The 19,555-nt window shown below is 37.5% G+C and overlaps 2 protein-coding genes across 4 annotated transcripts in view; one reads left to right on the top strand and one right to left on the bottom strand.

The window, feature by feature from the left end:
* The first annotated feature begins 4,605 nt into the window (after nucleotides 1-4,605).
* On the top strand, nucleotides 4,606-9,454 carry LOC107224099 (alanine--glyoxylate aminotransferase). Of its 3 annotated transcripts, none has more exons than XM_015664025.2 (7): nucleotides 4,606-4,764; nucleotides 5,102-5,288; nucleotides 6,682-6,882; nucleotides 6,989-7,146; nucleotides 7,861-8,016; nucleotides 8,559-8,906; nucleotides 9,117-9,454. In XM_015664025.2, exons 2-7 carry the CDS (start codon nucleotides 5,109-5,111, stop codon nucleotides 9,268-9,270), a joined length of 1,197 nt encoding a protein of 398 aa, XP_015519511.1. In that variant the 5' UTR covers nucleotides 4,606-4,764; nucleotides 5,102-5,108; the 3' UTR covers nucleotides 9,271-9,454. The 3 variants fall into 3 exon arrangements, with proteins under 3 accessions (XP_015519511.1, XP_046596345.1, XP_046596346.1); XM_046740389.1 differs by having other exon boundaries at nucleotides 4,656-4,768; XM_046740390.1 differs by lacking the exons at nucleotides 4,606-4,764; nucleotides 5,102-5,288 and adding an exon at nucleotides 5,298-6,545.
* A 3,669-nt stretch (nucleotides 9,455-13,123) lies between these two features.
* LOC107224087 (dorsal-ventral patterning protein Sog) overlaps nucleotides 13,124-19,555 on the bottom strand; it is a 67,496-nt gene continuing 61,064 nt past the window's right edge. Inside the window, exon 8 of the mRNA XM_015664008.2 lies at nucleotides 13,124-17,398. Coding sequence (XP_015519494.1) covers nucleotides 17,207-17,398 — 192 coding nt within the window. The 3' untranslated portion in view covers nucleotides 13,124-17,206. The remainder of the gene's footprint in view (nucleotides 17,399-19,555) is intronic.

Below are 19,555 nucleotides of genomic sequence, written 5' to 3'. Positions count from 1 at the left end.
GGGCCAACTTCACGAGGCATCGAATCAGGCCGGCCAACAGGTGGCCATGTTGGTTCGTCGGCTGACCACGCGGTTCGGTCGGCCCGATTATTCACGGAAACACTCGAGAACTGACCGACTGCTGCAATTGTAACGCGGTACTTGCTCCCCGCGAAAACTTTCGATTGTTTGCCGCTATGGAAGCACACTTCGCTTCGAACGTTCGTTACGGACTTCATCATTTTGATGATTGTTATTTTTCATGCTTTTCGGCAGGGTGGCCACACACCTGCCGAAAAAACAGGTTGGTCATGGAAAACCGGGAATTGTTCGGGAAGTTTTATTTTGACCGAGGAAAAAACTAGTAATAACTGTTTTCTATCATGGGAATTAGTATGATTTTTTTTAGATGACAAATTTACTTTTTTGAGTCCTGAAAAAAATTGGCTTGAACTGTCTTTTTTTTGAATATTATATTTTTTTTCCAATCCGAATGGAATTTGAACCAAATATAGAGTTAATGAGTTGAACGACTTAGGTTTTAGTAGCTTACTAGAACTGGGAAAATGTCAGGGAAATCTGCAGGGTCTTAAGTTCTGGAAACCTGGAAATGTCATGGAATTTGTTTTTCAAAAATTTATAGCCAGCCTGTTTTATCAAAGATCGTTGTTTGCTCTTCCTACACAGCGATGAGTTCCGACAAATTGGCTCCGCCGCTCCGGGCGGAAAGTTTTCTTAGAAATCCATATTCAATAGAAGTTGTTCTTTTCCTCTTTATTCTCGAGTTAAGGTGATTGGTTGGTCGCAAACCAATACTTTTTATGTTTTGTAACCACGCATTGATGTATATTGAGTATTTATAAAATTTTGAAACCAGTAAATTACAGGAATTTTTTCGGAATTCAGTAAATGGGGCCAAAGCCTCCTGTTACACTCAATGTGGAATTCCGAACCATTGGTAAACGAGATAACCGTTTTTAGAATAAATCGAAAACCAAAATAACGAATAAGTTTCTAGGTGAAAACGGAGTCGCTGGTGATAAAAATATTAATTTGAATTAAATAATCGTAGAAATTGATTTAAACTACAAGAATTTAGTCTTCGTTTTCTTTATTGCAGCTTAACGTGAAACACAATTATCTCGACTAAATTGTAATTAAATATTTTCGATTTTATTCCAAACTTCTGGGTAACATGGTTTTTGTAAGAGCTGATTGTGAGATAAGGAATAGTCGCCCCGGATGCTATTAATAATTACTAATCAATACCTCGTGGGAGACATTGTTTAATTTATCATCTACATTTGCTACACAAAAAGAATAAATCACTGTATAATGTAATTTGTCATCTCTAATATGCAGTGTAGTCCTCTGGCGGTAGAATTGTTATGTTACTAATTGTAAATTGCATATCTGGTGTATTACCTTGCTGTATGGTCTTTTGTAATGAGAACTAGCTTTTTATAATATAATTCTTAAAAGTCTAGAAAAATACCATCAAAGCACACGACTGGAAGAATTTTTACTATAGGCATATTTTTATATTGCCTCTTTATTCGAAAGTGTTTTGGAGACCAGTGTAAATACTGTACGCAATTATCTCCGATTACGTTTCACGAGCGGATCGATTTAGGTATAATCTGTTCTAACGCATAAATGATTGGTCATTAGAACCGATGGACAGTCGTATACGTAACTTTCACAACACTGCCCTTCAGAATGCTACACTAATCGCATTTTATACTGTTAAATTTTGTTAAATTGTGGATTCATTTCGTGTGAACTGATACCTCTACAAATGCCCTGAAATGAATTTTTGATGACGTTCATATGTTTCTGTATTCCCACATAGGTGTAAACTAAATCTATGTGTATATACCTAATAAAACATAAGTAATTGATCAATATGATCTTCGACAACTATTTTGGTGATTTATGCTTGGAACAAATGAACTTGATTGACTTTGGTCACAGTTATTTTATACCTTACTACTATCGAAATTCTTTTCTTTTTGCTGTTTTTTGTATGTAGGAATCAGACCTGACACGTATCCCCGGAAACTGAATAACAACCACACGAAAGAAGCGCAACTTCTTAAAACAAAGGTTCGTTTTCGCGGAGGATCCAGCATCAAGAATTTCGTCCAAGTTCACAACGACAAAGTCACCGAAGTGAGACAAGCCGCAAGCTCACGTATTTAATTTAACAACAGAACTCGTTTTTCTCACTTTTTCTTGTCATATACCTACACCGGTGAGTTTGAATCTAATATCATCTCTGTAGTCACGGTCGCATACCGAAGAGCGGAGGGCAAGGAAACGGTACCTAAAGTCGTCGCCAGCTTAGGTGGATGGTTTGAAAAATCTTATCGTGAGTGCGACCCAATTGAAAAGAGCTCCGGGGCTGATCTCATCGTCGGCGTTCCCTGCAAGGAGTGTATAGGTACAGTCATGTTCATTACTGCTTAAACCTTCCGGCTAACTTGTTTTCGGTCCGAAACAAAATGCGAGTTCGATTCTATACGAATTATGTGTACAATGACTTTCATTCTCTCACGTCGGCTGCGTTGCCGGTCATTATCACAAAATTCGCATAGAATCGAACTCGCATCTGGTTTCGGACCGAAAACAAGTTAGCCGGAAGTTTGAGGCATTTATGCATATTACTGTACGTACGTTTGTAAACCGTATAAGTCCTGATACCCAGGGTAGTTTTCCGCTGTTGTTCCACCACTGATTGCACGTAATACGTCTGTGTGATGCGCGTACAGCGCCGAACACGAGGCTGTGAGGTCATGCACCCAATACACACATTGTGCACGTTCCGTTCGTGTGCAGGCGAGATATCGATGTACACACGTATTCATATATTATGTACTTATACAGCATTATAGCGCAAGAGGCAGTGCAAGCCACGAACCGTCCACCCGGCATCTGCTCCTATCTCGATGAAGAGACTCAATTTTCAACTGGTTAAAAAAACAACTTGCCTCAGGGGTTCGCAATATTTTTTCCAAGGGCTGGACGTGCAGACCAACTGATTCCGGCTGGAGGGTTCGCTGAAAAAATGATGATTAACACTGAAGTTTACCGATTGCGCATGCGCGAGTTTTGTCGGATTTACATGCAGACTGTAACCTCAAACTTCAGCTTTTAAACTCGGATTTTTGGAGATTAGGTAGGCAGTGCAAAGTTTCTTGGGCTCCGTGGATCTTATTGTTAGAAGACTGTTATTGTTGACTGATGATTACTAGTTATGATATCGACGTAATGTCAATTAGCCACTTCACGCGAGAGAGTTTAGCATCTCATGCTTTGTTTTAATTAGGGAAAAGGCGGGCAAATTAGCCCCCCTGTAAATATTGCAATTTTTTTTTTTAAATTAACGAACATTACAACTTTATTTATTTACTTGCATCGGGAAATTTTTAACATCAAACTTTTCCTATGATTTTTTCCTAGTCGTAGTAAAATATAATTAATTTGGTGTTAAAAGTCTCCTCATGCAAGTAAATAAATATATTTGTAATGTTTGTTAAATTCGAAAAAAATCGAAAAATATTCATGTTTAAAGCCTCCTGATGCAACGAAATAATTAAATTTCCAATGTTTGTTGATTTGGAAAAAATTTTCAGGGGGCCCACTATGCCTGCAATTTTCCAACTTTGATGTAGACGCTCATCTTAGGTCGGGTTTTCGTTTGTTGGTTAGAATCAGAAGGTTCAACGATTAAAATCTCAGCTCGTAAAATTATCTCCTTTATAGTAAGCCCATTCCACCCGCCCCTCCTCTAATTGTAAGTTGGCTCTCCTGTCTTGCAGATAAAAATATTGCCGCACAACAATCTCAGTGACCAATAGAGTTTATAATTATTTTGCGCATGCGCAATCAGTCGCTTAGCCTGATAAGTTTCACTATTACCTATCGGTAGATATCCTTGTCTAGAAGATTGGAGATCTCTACTCCGTGGAAAAGAATTGTACGGGGGAGTAATCGAAGAAATTTTTATAACCATACTGATTATGGTATTTTATGATTTAGATCTACTATCAGAGTTTCAATTAAGAAATGAAAATATTCGTTTTCTTAGATTGTTATTATAGGACGCTCTTAATTTGATAATTAGTTTACACAATCATTAGAAATACAAACTAATAGCGACCTCGTATAATAAACTATAACGCAAATGTGCATATTGCACAATAAATTATCTATTGCGTGATACTTTTACACTCCTTAATCGCAGTCCGAGTATAGATTAAAGGAGTATGAAGATACACACGAGTCCAACGATGCTCAATAATATATCCATCCGTTGATCCGGTCATGAGCTATCGCACGAATACTTATATTCATATCGGTGAGAAACAGTCGTCAGTTGCTTCGCTGGGCAGCTTGTAGTAAAACATGATCAACGATAATAAAGCTGAACAACGCCCTTGTCTGAAGAGCCAATCGGCCAATAAAGTTATTTCTACGGTGAAAAGACTATTTCCATTACAGTCGTTTGGACGAAGCAAATTTCATAGTCAATCACGTTGCTGTTAGCCTCCAATGAGCATCATTGCAAATATTAACTTGATGATCGAACTATTATGTATACGTAACGCGTGCCGATGTCCAAGAGGTTATCAACGACTCGAGATAACTGGGAACTGACGACAAGTTAAAAGTCGAGGCACAATTTAGTTTTCTCCTGTGTCGTTCGGCGGGAGGACCTTAGCCTCGGTTGCTTCGACGTGCTCTTTCAAGATTCAAAACACCTTACGGCTCTTCCTGTACCATGTAGGTACAAGCGCATCTGCCATTCCTATCGCAGTGATATTTGATTCGTCATTTTTCTCTTACCACATAACACTCAGTTCTCCTTTGCCCGTAGTTATAACTTTATCGTATCGATTGTTGACACGTCGGTTGTATTACTAAGACCTCAGACGCGTGACGCGTAATTGAGTGAAATTTTCTAATGCTCCGTTGAACCAATCGAATTGTGCATCAGTTTCTATGTTGACAAGTTAATAGAAAGTTAATGCGGATTAGCACGAATTTCCGTACTCGACTATAGCTACAGTTTTGGACAGTGCGTTAATTCTTACTTACAAAACAGCTGATTCCATTGTAGATTTAAAATGACTGCGTCAACATGGCTGGGAAACGCGGTCCTACCGGAACCTCCGAAGGAGCTTCTAGGTCCGCTGGGAGTCCCGGAAAAGACATTGATGGCACCGGGACCGAGCAACGCCTCCAACCGAGTTCGTCACGCTTTGCAGCACCCGCTACTGGGTCATCTACATCCGGAGATGTGTCAGGTCATATTATATCTCCTATGATATGTCATAGATATGCGCTAAAAAAAAAAGCATCCGTTCAGCCTACATTTGACTATCGTCGTCGGTTCTGTACATACGCAAGCGCAAAAATCGGATAACCGGAAAATGTGATATGCAATAACTATATCTCCGCAGCTGTGACAAATGAAAGGGCCTCGTCAATTTAAGAGGCTAAAGAGGAGTCCACGAAGCAATGTGAAACGTAGTTGTAGATTAATAAATTCATCGAATAACGTGAATTTAGGTTTATTACATTTCTACTTTTTGATTCACAAAACGCCGCCTGATAGTAGGCAACCTGAGATACACTTACCCCTATTGTGCATTTCTGAGTGCCTGGTTGCATCAAGTAAGGTTGTCTACCAATATAGGTATAGGAGGAGAAACTTGATTTTATTACATTCTGACTTATATAGAACGTTATAAAAATATATACTTCGGTACCAAACGTCGTATAACCGACATTTTTACACACATAATTGATATTACGATGTCGATGTTTGACAACTTATTCGCCGACATTTTAAATTGTACGGATAAGATGTGTTTAATTCGTAGTTTAAATAATCGGTTGTTGTTTTGAAAAATTCAATCGAAATTAATTAAATGAACTATACACACCGAATATTTTATGCGTAATCATGCCGATAACGCGGGGTTAGTTGTGGGTGGACTGCAATCTTATTCGCAAAACATTGACAATCCGCAATGCACGGTATTATAAATATAGAGAATATTCTCTGATAAAGAAATCAGCTATGCATTGCAAATTTTAATTATAATAACATGAATGCATTTTAAGTTTGATAATTCAAGCGATAATTATAAAATTATAACTGATTGCTTATTTTTTTGAGAATTATATTTGTTATGTAAATATGCAGTTATATACTTTTCTTTAAAGGCACTTTTGCCAATATGATCAATTGAATTTGCCACAGCTTTTTGTCATCCTTAGCCTACAAATTCTTGTGGGGTAAAATTACGATTTTCTGTCGTTGCTACTCTGCTACATTGGTGATGTCATCGGGTTGCCTACTACGGTAGGTTTCAGGCGTAAATAGGCTAGGTATTCAACTCTACTATTAACTGTTTCTTAAAGCGCCTACATACGTATTCGAAATTGGCCAGGCCGTGGAATTGAGCCACGAATTACACTATTCCCATTACAATATGTCCAACAGCGTTATCCTGCATCAGACAAAGCAAGGCCTCGACGTCTATACATTGCATTATGTAGTTATAATTATAGCAGTGGTTTAATTGCAATTATTATGTAGCTGATTGCATAAGCATTCCACAGTTTACACAATGTATCAGAGATAAGAATTCACGCAATACCTAATCGGTAAGTGAAAAAATGACGTTCTAGTTAATGGATGAAGTCAAAGCAGGAATTCAGTACGCTTTTCAAACAAAAAATCGACTCACATTGGCGATAAGTGCATCAGGACACGGAGGTATGGAAGCTTGTCTTGGGAACATCCTCGAACTTGGGGAAACTGTTTTGATCGCAAGATGTGGTCTTTGGGGCGAAAGGGCTGCGAATATGGCAATCAGGATTGGAGCTCACGTAAGACCGTAGTCTCGTCCTTTTTCTCGTGAACATGAAATTCCGGCAGGAAATTAACTATCCCAGATCGTTTCCGAGGATTTATTATTAATTCATACCAAAATAGGTAGAATTCCTTGACACTGAGCCCGGTGTGGCTTTTACTCTGGAAGAGCTCGAAGCTGCTGTCAAACGACATCGGCCAACGGTTGTATTTGTGGTTCACGCAGAATCATCAACTGGTATGAAACAGCCTCTGCAAGGTGTTGGCGATATTGTTCACAGGTAGGATGTCTCATTTGTAGCTACAATATAATTTAGTAAATTGATCCAATGACCACGAAGCCTGAAATTCGTCTATCTGTTAGTCCATTAATCACGTACCATTTTAATTCGTGTTAAAATAAGTTGAGCTAATTTCTCAAGGCCCAATTGTTTCTCCTGTCTATCTGTACCAATTGATTTAGGCCCTTTCAAATAATGGGTAACGTAACATAAACTCGAATTGTTTATTTCACAGTGTAAACACGTCCTGTTGGCATCATTTGTTGAGTCATAGATCATTATAGGTACTGTGAATTGCTAATATTAGTATCCTCTGTTTCTTGGTACTAGATTCCATAGTGAAAACTCTTCCGGTTAATTTCCAACTCTCTGATTAGCAGTCGCCGGCTGCCAGGTGGACAATCCGTGGACATGACACCCTCGTTTTCTGCATTTTCATGAGATTTACACATACATATCGAACCTTCCGCAGTTGACTATATAATCTGAACTAATATTCTCCTAAAAATTACTTTTTGTGAGTTCGATCAGCCTCATAGTAATTATGTAAATTTTAGAAAAGTGATATCTTCTACCCCATAATTGCTGAATTCTGTTGTATGAAGTCATTGGCGTTTGGCTAATGTGCACATCGCATAATGTAGTGCACGATTACAACGACTATCCGAATGATTTTACTATGAAATGTAATTAACGGTTAATTTAACTGCACAGATACGGCGGGTTGCTCATCGTTGACACCGTGGCTTCAATAGGCGGTGAATCCTTCTACGCAGATGCTTGGGGCGTCGACGCTGTCTATACCGGAAGTCAGAAGGTGCTAGGCGCACCTCCCGGCATAACACCGGTCACCTTTAGTCCCGCCGCAGAGTACGTGTGAAGTAGCCGACACTCCCCAATTAGTACAACACAAGAGAAAACCGCGACAAGTTATTCACAATCGTAAAGCCGATTCGAGAATACGAATCGAATTATGTGAGTCGTGGTTCGCTTCGCATTGGCCACGATACGTGGGAAAATATTTCAGAACTTGCACGACACCAGCTTAGTTCAGGTATAGCGTCATACCTTATTCGAGAGTTCGTGAATCACGTTTCGAGTCGGGAATTCACATGAGGAATCATGCGTAGCGTTCTGGACTTTCATGAGCTGCAAGCGTTGCTCCATGCAAATTGTGTTTGCTTCAGATTACTCATTCGTATAAACCTTTCTTCAATAATGTGTACACGACCAAATCTCTACGAGACAAGAATTCAAACGAAATTGAGAAATTACGTAGTGGATGTGTGCTTAAAATCTTCATTACCCACCTGGAAAAGAAAAAGTTTAGACTGATGAGTTTATGAGAGAAATTTTCACTTCAATAAGGTGACGCTATTTTGACTCATGTTTGCGCACTCGCTTTGCTTCAGGAAGAAGATATTTCAGAGAAAAACCCAGGTTCCAGTTTACTACTGGGACATGACAATACTCGGCGATTATTGGTCTTGTTTTGGCAAATCGACACGCGTTTATCACCACACAATCAGCGCTACTCTGATCTACGGATTGCGGGAGGCATTGGCTCAGCTTGCTGAAGAACGACTTCCAAATAGCTGGGCAAGACACGCCGCTGCTGCAATGAGGTTGGAAAAGCGCCTTGCTGCCCGTGGTTTGGAATTCTTTATTTCAAATCCGGAGAATCGTTTGCGTACGATTATTTCAGTGAAGGTACCTCCAGGAATCGATTGGAAACTTGTCACACAACGAGCGATGAAAAAGTAAGCCGTTACTCATTTTATAATTATGCGTCGATCTGCAAAATCAGGGTATCATTTCTTTACGGTGGACAATTGACATTGATCAACGTCTTTGTTATGTCATGCTGCCAAAAAGTTTCATGAAATAGGATTAGATTCATGTTACAAGTGTTTGTGTATCATCGCAATTCTGACCAGGATTTTTCTCGTTTGAAATGATTTATTATATAGATATAAGGTGGAAATTGGGGGAGGTCTCGGCCCGACTGTTGGCAAAATCTTTCGCATCGGATTAATGGGGGTTAACGCTGATAGTGAACACGTGGATCGAGTATGGGAAGCATTTAATGACGGCTTGAAGTATGCTAGAACGGCAAAACTGTAAACGATGGATGCGGAAGAATCAGTTTAATCGTTCAATCACGCATGTCTTCCTCGCCGAAATTTCGGACGTTGCGAGCCACATGCTGTGTATAATTTTCGACTTCATTGGTTGTCGATTTATAAGAAATATTGAATGTATCAAAAGAGCATTAAAATACAATCTTTATGTACCGTGGTCATATAAATACGTTCAATAAATCGTATACCTTTTTATCGTCACATGTCGAACCCAAAAAAGAAAAATTAGATTTATAAATGAATACATAACATGAGAATCTAGTTTAAGAGATTTGCAAAATGATGAGAATTCCGTACTCCTTGCGATGAGTGCAATTTATTGATCGAAGTGCTATACTCCTAATAGTAGCTTACCCGCCACACATTCAGGTAATGCGATAGGTTTGCCATCAGGGGAGAATTTCCAATGTGGCGGGGGGGGGGGGGGGGGGGGGTGAAGTAGAAGTAAATGTACTTACGTGGACTTGAACTACCAACTTTGGCCAATGGAGAATATGCCAACAAATCAGGTACGTTTGCGACGTGAAGGTCTTTCTTTATTTCCATCAGAAAAAAATCGTTAATACTGCAGTACTTGGATTTACAATCTGAAACTGGTCAGCATGTATCGGCCGTCTCATTAAAACAGATTTTTACTGAGGGTAAGGTGAAATTTATACATCAAGATATATCTAATAATAGCAGTAGGTTAGTTACAGCGATTATGCAGCTGGCCGTATCAGACGCGATTAATATTACAATATCCATATGCAACATAACAAAGCAGGCAATGACTAAAAAGTAACTTATCCTCTAGGTAGACTTATTGCACTGAATCTGGTACTTACCACCAGCAAAGACTGTTCAAAAATATTCTTGTTTTGAAATTATCCCTCCGTCTCTACTGTTCCATATAGAATTGAATCAAGCCTTTGAATCATCATGCTGACTATCAATTTATTCAAGATAACACGGCGTGAGTTCCTTGCAATAATGTGAATTTGGATCAAGAAAATGTGTGATTGGAACGACTAAAAATTTGATTGACCGCGTCGTAATCGTTTTGTTTCAAAATATAAAATTCTTGTAACAAAACATATTGAGCGTATTTTAATACATGTTTTGTTGAGTCAAGAGTTCAATGGTTGAAACAGGTAATGAAATTTGTTGTTACGAAAATCTTTTGTATTGACTGGAACATAGGAGTTATTCAAGCGCAGAAAACGTAGTTTTCTAATTATCACATATTCAGTTCTGTTGACTCAAGGTTTAAGTGGGATTTACCCGATATCTAATGGTAGAAATATAAATTCAACATGCATCATTGGTTTTTGTTTACTTACTTATAGTCACTATTAATTTCGATCACTCGGAATTTGGTACTATGCTTTCTCCGTTTTCAATACGTCTGTTCACAAACTTGCCTCACGTCACCTGTATCAGACTTCCTAACAGACTACCCGGTTTTATAACTATCTCTGAAGCTACTTTCGTAGCGAGAAAGTTCACCGCCTAGTGGCCTTTTAGAGTACCACTATATTGATGTTTACGAGGAATATATTCGCTACTTGTTTCAAAGCATGTGATTTTTATTCTACGTCGTAAAAAAATTAGTGCAACTGATTCGACCAGTTATGCCAAACAAGCTCCGGTTAGATTAACAAAATATGGCATTCAATCGATGTAAATTTTTTTGTTGTACTTATTTTATTTGAAGTACTTAATTCTTTCAGTCAACGAACATGCGACTTGGTGGAACAACACATAAGCTTCAAATGAAATGATATTTAGTTGACTCAATTTCGGAAACATATCAAAGGGTTCACTCGAATTAATACTTCACTCGATCGCGACAAAAATGCTTTTGTTTAATCAAGGAATTCCCTTGACTAAATCAATTTGACAGACTATCTAAATCGAAATTGTTGAATTGAAGTCATCGTATTTGGAACAAATAAGAGATACTAGATCGAAGCGAATCGACTCCAGGAAAGTCTATTTTGTTGGTTCAAGAATTCCTTTCCCTCCAAATAGACCAAATAGACTATTTCTGCGGATTCGAAATACATGCCTTGTGATCCTCTATTTGAATAGAAAAAAAATTTGACCTTGTTTCAAGTCAATTTTTGAAATAGCTGGGTCGTCAGTATCGCTTGCACCTGATGTCAGAAGGATTTGGAGACACCGGAAGAACGTTGGCAAGTCACCACTTGGAGTAGCTGCAGAGAAACCGGCGTTAAGTCATCCATGATCGAATGAGTAGATCTGGAATAACAATTGACTCTGTGGTCGTGACTCGCAGAATTAATAAAATATAATTCTGAATTCGTGCGATCGCTATGGTGCAGGTATAGAGTGTATAATAATACGTGAACGCGATGCGCGATTTCGTGAATCACGTTTCGAGAGGTGAATTTTTATGAGGACTTACGTTTACCATACTGCGTTCTAGATTATTTCTCTGAAACGTTTCTTCATGTATACCCAGTATATCGATATTGCTCAAGGTTACTCACAATAGTTTCACTCTATGTAATTATTTTCAAACGAATGCTGCGATATTCATGAAAATACTTGTACCTGCTTGTCAGAAATTACACAGCGGCTGCGGCAACCATTTAAAAATGAAACAGCATAGCCTTCAGCTGATGTCATTTTATTCCATGAAATTTACTAGCAATCTGTGATTTTTCACACTATTTCGAATTGCCTTTTCTCATCTGCACTCTTGCTAAAGAAAAAGATGTTCAAAGTCGTTGCTGATTTGTCAAAAAGACAGTTTCTCTTTGTTCACGAAATTCAGTACTTTGATTTGTTAGCAACTCTTCATATAAAAGTCAACTTGATGAGTGATCGTGATTGCCATTGTGTTAGTTAAGTTTTGCGAAACAGTGTTCATTTGTATCCTCAAAAAAAAAAAAAAACAAACAAACACATCGTCTGCACCATTACTGGTTCGCTTGTCAAGCTAAAAGTAAATGATCAGATTTTCAAGTTGAAATATAAATTTCAATATTTGTGCACAGTTAAATTTATTCATAAATAAAAGTAGTCGTCTTTTTATTTAGTCTGTATAATAAACTTAACGTACTGCAATAAGAGTTTTGCAGCTTTTTTAAAGTATCTTGTGCCTGTATAACATTCGCGTAATCCACCTAAAATGATCGACTGATTACAATTTCCTCATTTTCAACGCTTTATTCTCAGCCACAGCTGATAATGAACAAAGTTTCGCACTCGTTGACGCAAATCTCAACAATAGGTTCCTGGATATCTCGCGTAAGATCGATTGCGCGAAGGGTCGTAAATGCAAACGGATTTGCCTACAAGGCGTGTAATCTGAACCAAATCTTACGACACCTTTAATAATTAAATATGCTTCGCGATGATGAGAATTCTAGAATGCTCTCGTAAGAACTATTAAGTAATAAAAAAGTCGTAAAACATAATTGTCTGGATAATTGGACAAACCGTTTAAATTCTCCGAGAAATTGGCATCAACGAATCTATTGTTAATTATTACGGTGCGCTACGAGAATTTACATTGAACAAAGCATACGGTACTGTTTTTTTTTTAAGACGACACAACGCGCGAACTTGTTGACATCGATGAACATGTCGTGTCCAAAAGTAATGAATTTCGGACTCGAATGTATATTTTGTTCGAGATCATTTTTTTTTTTTGCTTCCGAGCGAAGTCATTTAGGTACTTGTTAAATTTATATTTCGTACTTTCGTTTTTAGAATGTGGTAGAGATGAGAAATGGCCACCTAATTATTACATTAAATTTGTTTTATTAATGGAAATACTGAAATCGGTATACACTTCGTTCTAATATAGTTATTCGCATATTATATATCATTATACTGTTACAATTTATTACAAATATTAGCAATTATATATCAATGATACAATAAAAGGTACATTTTATTTATTACATATCATTATTACCATCATCTCGATTTATGTAATGCAGTTAGAAATGAGATAGGTTTTTTCTTTTTTTTTTTTTTCTTTTTTAGTATAACGATAACACGATCGATATATCAATGAATTAATTAATTAATCAAACAAATAATTAATTAACAACATTTTGGCACAGTATAGAATAGCATCAGTTTCTTTCAACTTTCGAACTCTTTCAGCGTGCTTAACCAACTTACTTTACACAAAATAGAAAACCTATCGGTATATATGTATAATATATAGCGATATATAGCGTATATATATATATATATATATATATATCACAACGGTCATCGTCTCTTGTGTAGAAAAAAAATAAATAAAACAAGAAATTTTGGTGTCTCGCTCGCGTCGCAAATTAAAAATCTTGATGTTGTTAAATGCATGTATAAGAGTCGCGTCAAACGAATAATAATAGATCGAAGCACACACAATAAATAATCAAACGCATAACGCTACTACGCGGTTGGTATATTAGATAATTAAATATATGTATAATGTATAGCATATATATATGTATATATATATATATATATAAGTATATATGTATAGGTATAGGTATATTATAAATTAAATGTATGGGTGTGTGTGTATACATAATCGGTGAAGAATACAAATAGCGTTATATATAATTCGGTCAGGATATGATTTTTATGCTCGATTATTTAGGATTATGAATAAAAAAATAAATTCGCAGCTATAAAAAAATTAGACACAATCCGCATCACACATAATAATGCATTTCTCGATCGCTATATTATTCTTACGTATTGAACCAACAATTATTATTCTTCTTTGTTTGTTTCATCTTATTTTTATCATTATTATTATTGTTATTGCTATTAGTATTATTAATATTATTATTATAACAAGACAGTTTTTTTTTTAGTTATATGACGAAGTGTTGAACAAGGGAAAGAAATTTTGAACGAATGGGGAGAAACATCTATGCGTGCCACACTGAGGCGTCCGACTATTTCTATAACTAAATTATACTTCGAAAGCAAATTTTTTACAATAGAAATTCTTTTAATTTAAATTATTAATATATCTTATTATAATTATTAGTATTATTACTATTATTATAAGTATTATAGTATATTTATATGTACAAAATATCGACTGACGAATTAATCTTAATATGTACGATATATACGCTTTCAGCCTTAACTTATTTAGAGTAATAAAATTGACTGATACGTATTTATATAAATATGCATCTTTGTAAGGCACGACCAATCCAAGCAAATCGCAGTAACCGCGAAACAGACTAAATCCTACCTAATTGTCACGAATAATTATTGCCAATAAAATGAACGAGTGCATAAAAGTCAAATATGATTAAGGACTTATAATGGGAGAAAAATAGTTCGGAAAAAAGTACACTTGCTTTGTAGCAGAGAAATTTACGATTTAGTATTTCAATAAATAGTTAAATTCATTGTGCGATATAAGCTTTTCAGTATCATGCACTTGTTCAAACGTTTTCATTGTATAAAATGTTGAGAGACAAAACGCTCAAAATTAAAAAAGGATAACGTATGCTCCGAAGACGGAATTTGCCAACAACGTAAAGAGAACACTTAAACCTAACAATAAATACATTCAGAAACCGTAATGACAATAATCTAAATGAAGTATATGGAGAATAGTAATAACGATAACAATAAAGATAATAAGAATAACTATTACATCTATTGAAATATATACGGATAATATTAAATGTAATCATAATCGATTAGACGTAGCTCGGGCGTAATAATATAATAAGGTATAATAACTTTACACAGTTACTTACAGTATTGAAATGACCATGGTTACGACGTTGATGACGATGAGAGAGAGAAAAAAAGAATGATAATGATAATGGTAGTAGTATTGATGGTGGTGAAAATAAAAACAAGCAAGAATTGTTAGTATACGTATACACGTAATTATTATTTAACATACCTATAATAATAAAAATTATAGCAAATAGCAATCATATATTAACTGATGCCGCCATCGAGGTTGTTCAGTCTTCTTTGGTTGCTGGGTAACTTGATGAGGTTGGTGGGTGCAGGATATTGCAGTTATGATACGCATGCATGCACAGGGTGGTTCTTACGCAAACAATTACTATATTCAACCTTCAGAAACTTCAAGAGTTCCGGACTGATAGATTTTAAGAAAAACAGTAAACTTCGCAATGAGTCTATCGATAAAATTTGAGAAACATTTTGAAAAAATGGACTTTTAAAAGACGAGTTTTTAAAACAGATCAATGATATGCCTTTTTCCCGACTCTCAACAGGATTCATCAACATTCCCTCAACTTTATACCAGACTACTTAATTTCCACATCACGCGCTGCTGTGACTGTCCGTGAATTATACGTCAGGATTTTCTCTATCTAAAAACGTCGATTTAAGATCACTTTAAAAGACTTAATTGGTACAAGACCTGGACTCGACTGTGTCCCGAAATGAGATACGTCGGAAGAACGCAGTAGAGATTATAATTTTATTTCCCAACCACCCTGTAGGTACAAACGTGGTGTTGGCGAAGGGTCGATGCAGGATGATTATGGATGATTGGATGAACGGAGCTGCGAGAAGAGTTTGGTGGTAAGGGTGAGGGGTGGAGGGGTCACGTGCCGGGGTCAGCTTCCGTTCGTTTCATCAATTTAATCAGAATCAATTGATTAATAGATGTAGACTTGCTGTAAGAGGGAGAGTGCACGGTGGCGGGTTGTGCGCATTGCCGCTGACTGACTGACTGCATGGCTCTTTTATCGTGGCTGCAGACTGTAACTCGTTACAATATAATTGGTGCGGTTGAGGCACTACGTGCCGTATTATCGCCGCCCCTCCATCCCCCGCCAGTCTCTCCGCGATATTATTTCACGAGGTACATAATACGACGCATGTTAAGCATGTTTTGTTCACACACGCGTTCCACACCTCCCGGACGCTGCGTAATAATTACACACGGAGAATAGTTTTGTTGCTGATTAAACGAGCCGACGGGATTTTTTTTTTTTTCACTCGAACAAACCAGGCGATAAATCGACATCTGCAGTTTTGTCATGATCGAATATTTTTCACACAGAAGGGTTTTGTCAAGTAAACGGATTGGATTGTTTGCAGTTTTGTTGTTTAATTAGTTAGGAACAAGTGAAGCGAAAAAAGAAAAACGCTTCTCTGTGTATTATACGCAGCGTTTAGTATTTCCTAACGGCTAGTTTATACACCGATTATCATGATCGACTAGAGACGCTGACCACTGTCCAGAGACCCTCCTGCTGGTAAAATTCAACAGAATTTATAATCACCGACTCTGTGTTTCGTTATTGCTAATTCATTCATTTACCACGATTTATATCATCGGAATTTTTGACCTCAGTTCTCAGGAATTTCTCAACAGTTCTGACCACATGGTTAAGCGCGCGTGAGCTTGTGCAAAACTATCTAAATAAAGTTACAACAAATCACAATCGTAAAATCAATTTAAAAGAATGTATTGTTTCATAAATATCATCGAGAAAACCATGCAAAATTAGAAGGAATTTATATATATATATATTTTTTTCTACACAAGGTTGAAAAACTGGCCACGATAGTGATGATTTTTTACTTTTAAACGCTTAGACATTCATGAACAGAACATATTTTTCCCTCGTAAAAAATCGTGATAAATTCTACCGAGCAGAGTAGCCGAGTTCTGCAGCAGACGTACAAACGCTTGTAATTAACGAAGAGCCGTGTATTTACACGTGGATAGGTGAAGCATCTCACCGGGATGAAAAAAAAGGAGGATAGTGAGGAGGGAGGGAGAGTATATGTAGAATTCTATTGCCATTGCGAAAAGCAGGGCGACGAGGTTTCTTCGACTAGAGTCCCCGCGGAACCAGAAAAATCTTCGAAGCATCGACCCATTGTCTCAACTCTGATTTTCTAGGGGCTCTGGCGATGCCGCAGAAATTGCCCCCAGCTCAGTTTCTCAGTTCGCGTCTGGACGTCCGCTTCTGGTGGTGATGAAGGCGGTGGTGACGACGCGCCCGTTTGCATTGCACCGAGCAACAGTCGTCGATGTCGGATATGTGGGATCCCTGCTTCTTTTGACGGGCGATTGTGTTGCACAGGGCCCTGGGACACCGTTTTCTGTCACATTTCACCTCACCGTCCTGAAACAGACGAGGGGGGGAAAAAAAGCGTATAGAGAAAGTGGCCGACACGCGTGTTTTGCTGCACATTTTTACAATATATCTATCTCTTTTCGAATTTCTCTGCACTCGCTGGGATGTGAATTGATGAAGCTGAAGCTAGCGGCCAAACGTGTTAAATTTTTTTGATGTAGAAAAATGCAATCCAGATTTATCCTCATAATTTTATAAAAGTATTGGGGGTTCAAGGTGTTTGATGAAATTTAAATTTCCGGTCTTTATTGCCTTGTTTGAATGAACATTAGAACATTTGGCTGCTAATTCAGGCCCCTATTTTCGACATCGTTATGTATTGTCTGCTTGAATTTGAAAAGATGTTTCATCGCTCGTACACACGTTGATCTCTTCCGCAGGTATTCTTGTAATGGCAATCGATTTTGATAAAATTTGGCAAAAAGACTTTCGCAGAATTTCCTCTGCAACCACTCGTTATCGACCATACTTTATATACCTTCTTAAATTTTTTCAAAATTCACCAACGGTAAAATCTAAAACAGAAATATGTTTCACCGGATTCAGGTGTGAATTTTCTCAGTTGAAAACTTGGTATAAAAAAAAAAAAACTTTTCTTCGACGTAAGAAATTTAGGGGTGTATCCAGAATGGAAATTTATGTTTCGTACGAGAGATTAAATGTGGGAATTAAAAAACCAGTGAAGATCGAAGTTTGAGAAATTGGTTCGCAAACCGTCAATTACGATAATCGGGATCGAAATACGAACCGTACGACGATACATAGTATTCGTCATCAAACCGTGCGTGGAATGCTTATTTACGTACGGCTGTACGTTGTAGGAATTCCACAAAATTCGCACATGCATTATATACAAGTATTACACATGTACATACATACATAAATATGCGACATTCTTCTATTACAGATGTGTGATCTACCTATGTGAGATATATAGATGTATATAATATTATTCGCCATAGTGAAGAATTACGCAATACGTCGATAGGTTTGTTTGAAAAATATGAAATTCCTGAATGTCTGCCTGCCTATTTGGTAGAGAAAAAAATGAATTCCTCGACTTTCGTATATATACGTATTGTTATATTATTATGTGGCGTGTACACGCGGTTTTCGCGCCAGGGGATACTTTACGAGTTGTATACATATACCTATAATATACAACTATACTTATATACTTTGGCTTACAGATTATGTACACAAAGCACATGACAAACGGCTGGATGTGCCAGACGATGTGTTCAAGCGCGAAATAGATGTACAAGTCTAGACAGTGTGAAATTCGTAGTATTTTAATGAAAAGTTGAGAGTAAAAAAAGAATAAACGAAAAAAAGGAAAAATTTGTACAGACACACACATATATATATATATATATATAAAAGCATCAGAAGGAAAAGTAGGGCGTAATAGTTTCGGGTATGCGCGATATCGCCCAAGTCTGAGGGGGTGATGGGGGGGTAGGGGGAGGGGGCAAAGTATGTATAGAAAAGTAATATCAAAGGAATCCCGCCTGGACGGCGCCGGTGTTTCCAAATTGGTCGTATCAACCGCGGCGTTAGCTTTTCGCGTAAACATATAAATCTCGTGGTTCCTAGTCACATCTGGAAATCACTAGCATCGATCGTTCGCTTCGCAAGTCACACCGCGTGTATGTATCTACGTAACGCATTTACAGTACATAGATATAAATGCCGTGTCTATACCCGCTGTGATATACACAAATTGTAAGAACTCTCTTGACGCGTACTCGCAGCCGGCTCTTTCGCTTTAAGCTTGCCATGCAACGACAGGCTTGAAATACTTCAACTCGTGTATAAAGTCTCTCTTCCAACTTCCCTGTCATCGTTGTACACACGTGGACATTAATTCAGAAACGGTTAGTTTTTCGGACGAGTACATCAAGTTGGTAACGCAATCTGCAGTGTCACTGTCGGCCGGCCGCTACGGACGGAATCTGCGTTACCAACGTAATCGACTCGGCTGAAAAAGTAATCGTCTCTGAGAATTAATGTCCACATGTGTACACTTGGGGCCAATCAATCTGAGACGGCTAATTTTTCACACAAGACAGCTATGTTGGCAACACAGAGAAACCTACAGCGCCATAGTCGGCCGAGCGCGAGATAAACTCAATTTCAATAAAC

This window comes from Neodiprion lecontei, chromosome 5, assembly GCF_021901455.1.
Source record: "Neodiprion lecontei isolate iyNeoLeco1 chromosome 5, iyNeoLeco1.1, whole genome shotgun sequence".
Lineage (NCBI taxonomy): Eukaryota > Metazoa > Arthropoda > Insecta > Hymenoptera > Diprionidae > Neodiprion > Neodiprion lecontei.
This window is presented reverse-complemented; position numbering and strand designations above follow the sequence as displayed.

What these genes read in the sequence shown, in the direction of transcription:
- LOC107224099 (XM_015664025.2), top strand. Translation starts at nt 5,109, where the DNA reads ATGACTGCGTCAACATGGCTGGGAAACGCGGTCCTACCGGAACCTCCG. An exon ending in CAATCAGGATTGGAGCTCAC is followed by an intron (nt 6,883 to 6,988) that starts GTAAGACCGTAG and finishes ATACCAAAATAG; the next exon opens with GTAGAATTCCTTGACACTGA. An exon ending in ACCTTTAGTCCCGCCGCAGA is followed by an intron (nt 8,017 to 8,558) that starts GTACGTGTGAAG and finishes GCTTTGCTTCAG; the next exon opens with GAAGAAGATATTTCAGAGAA.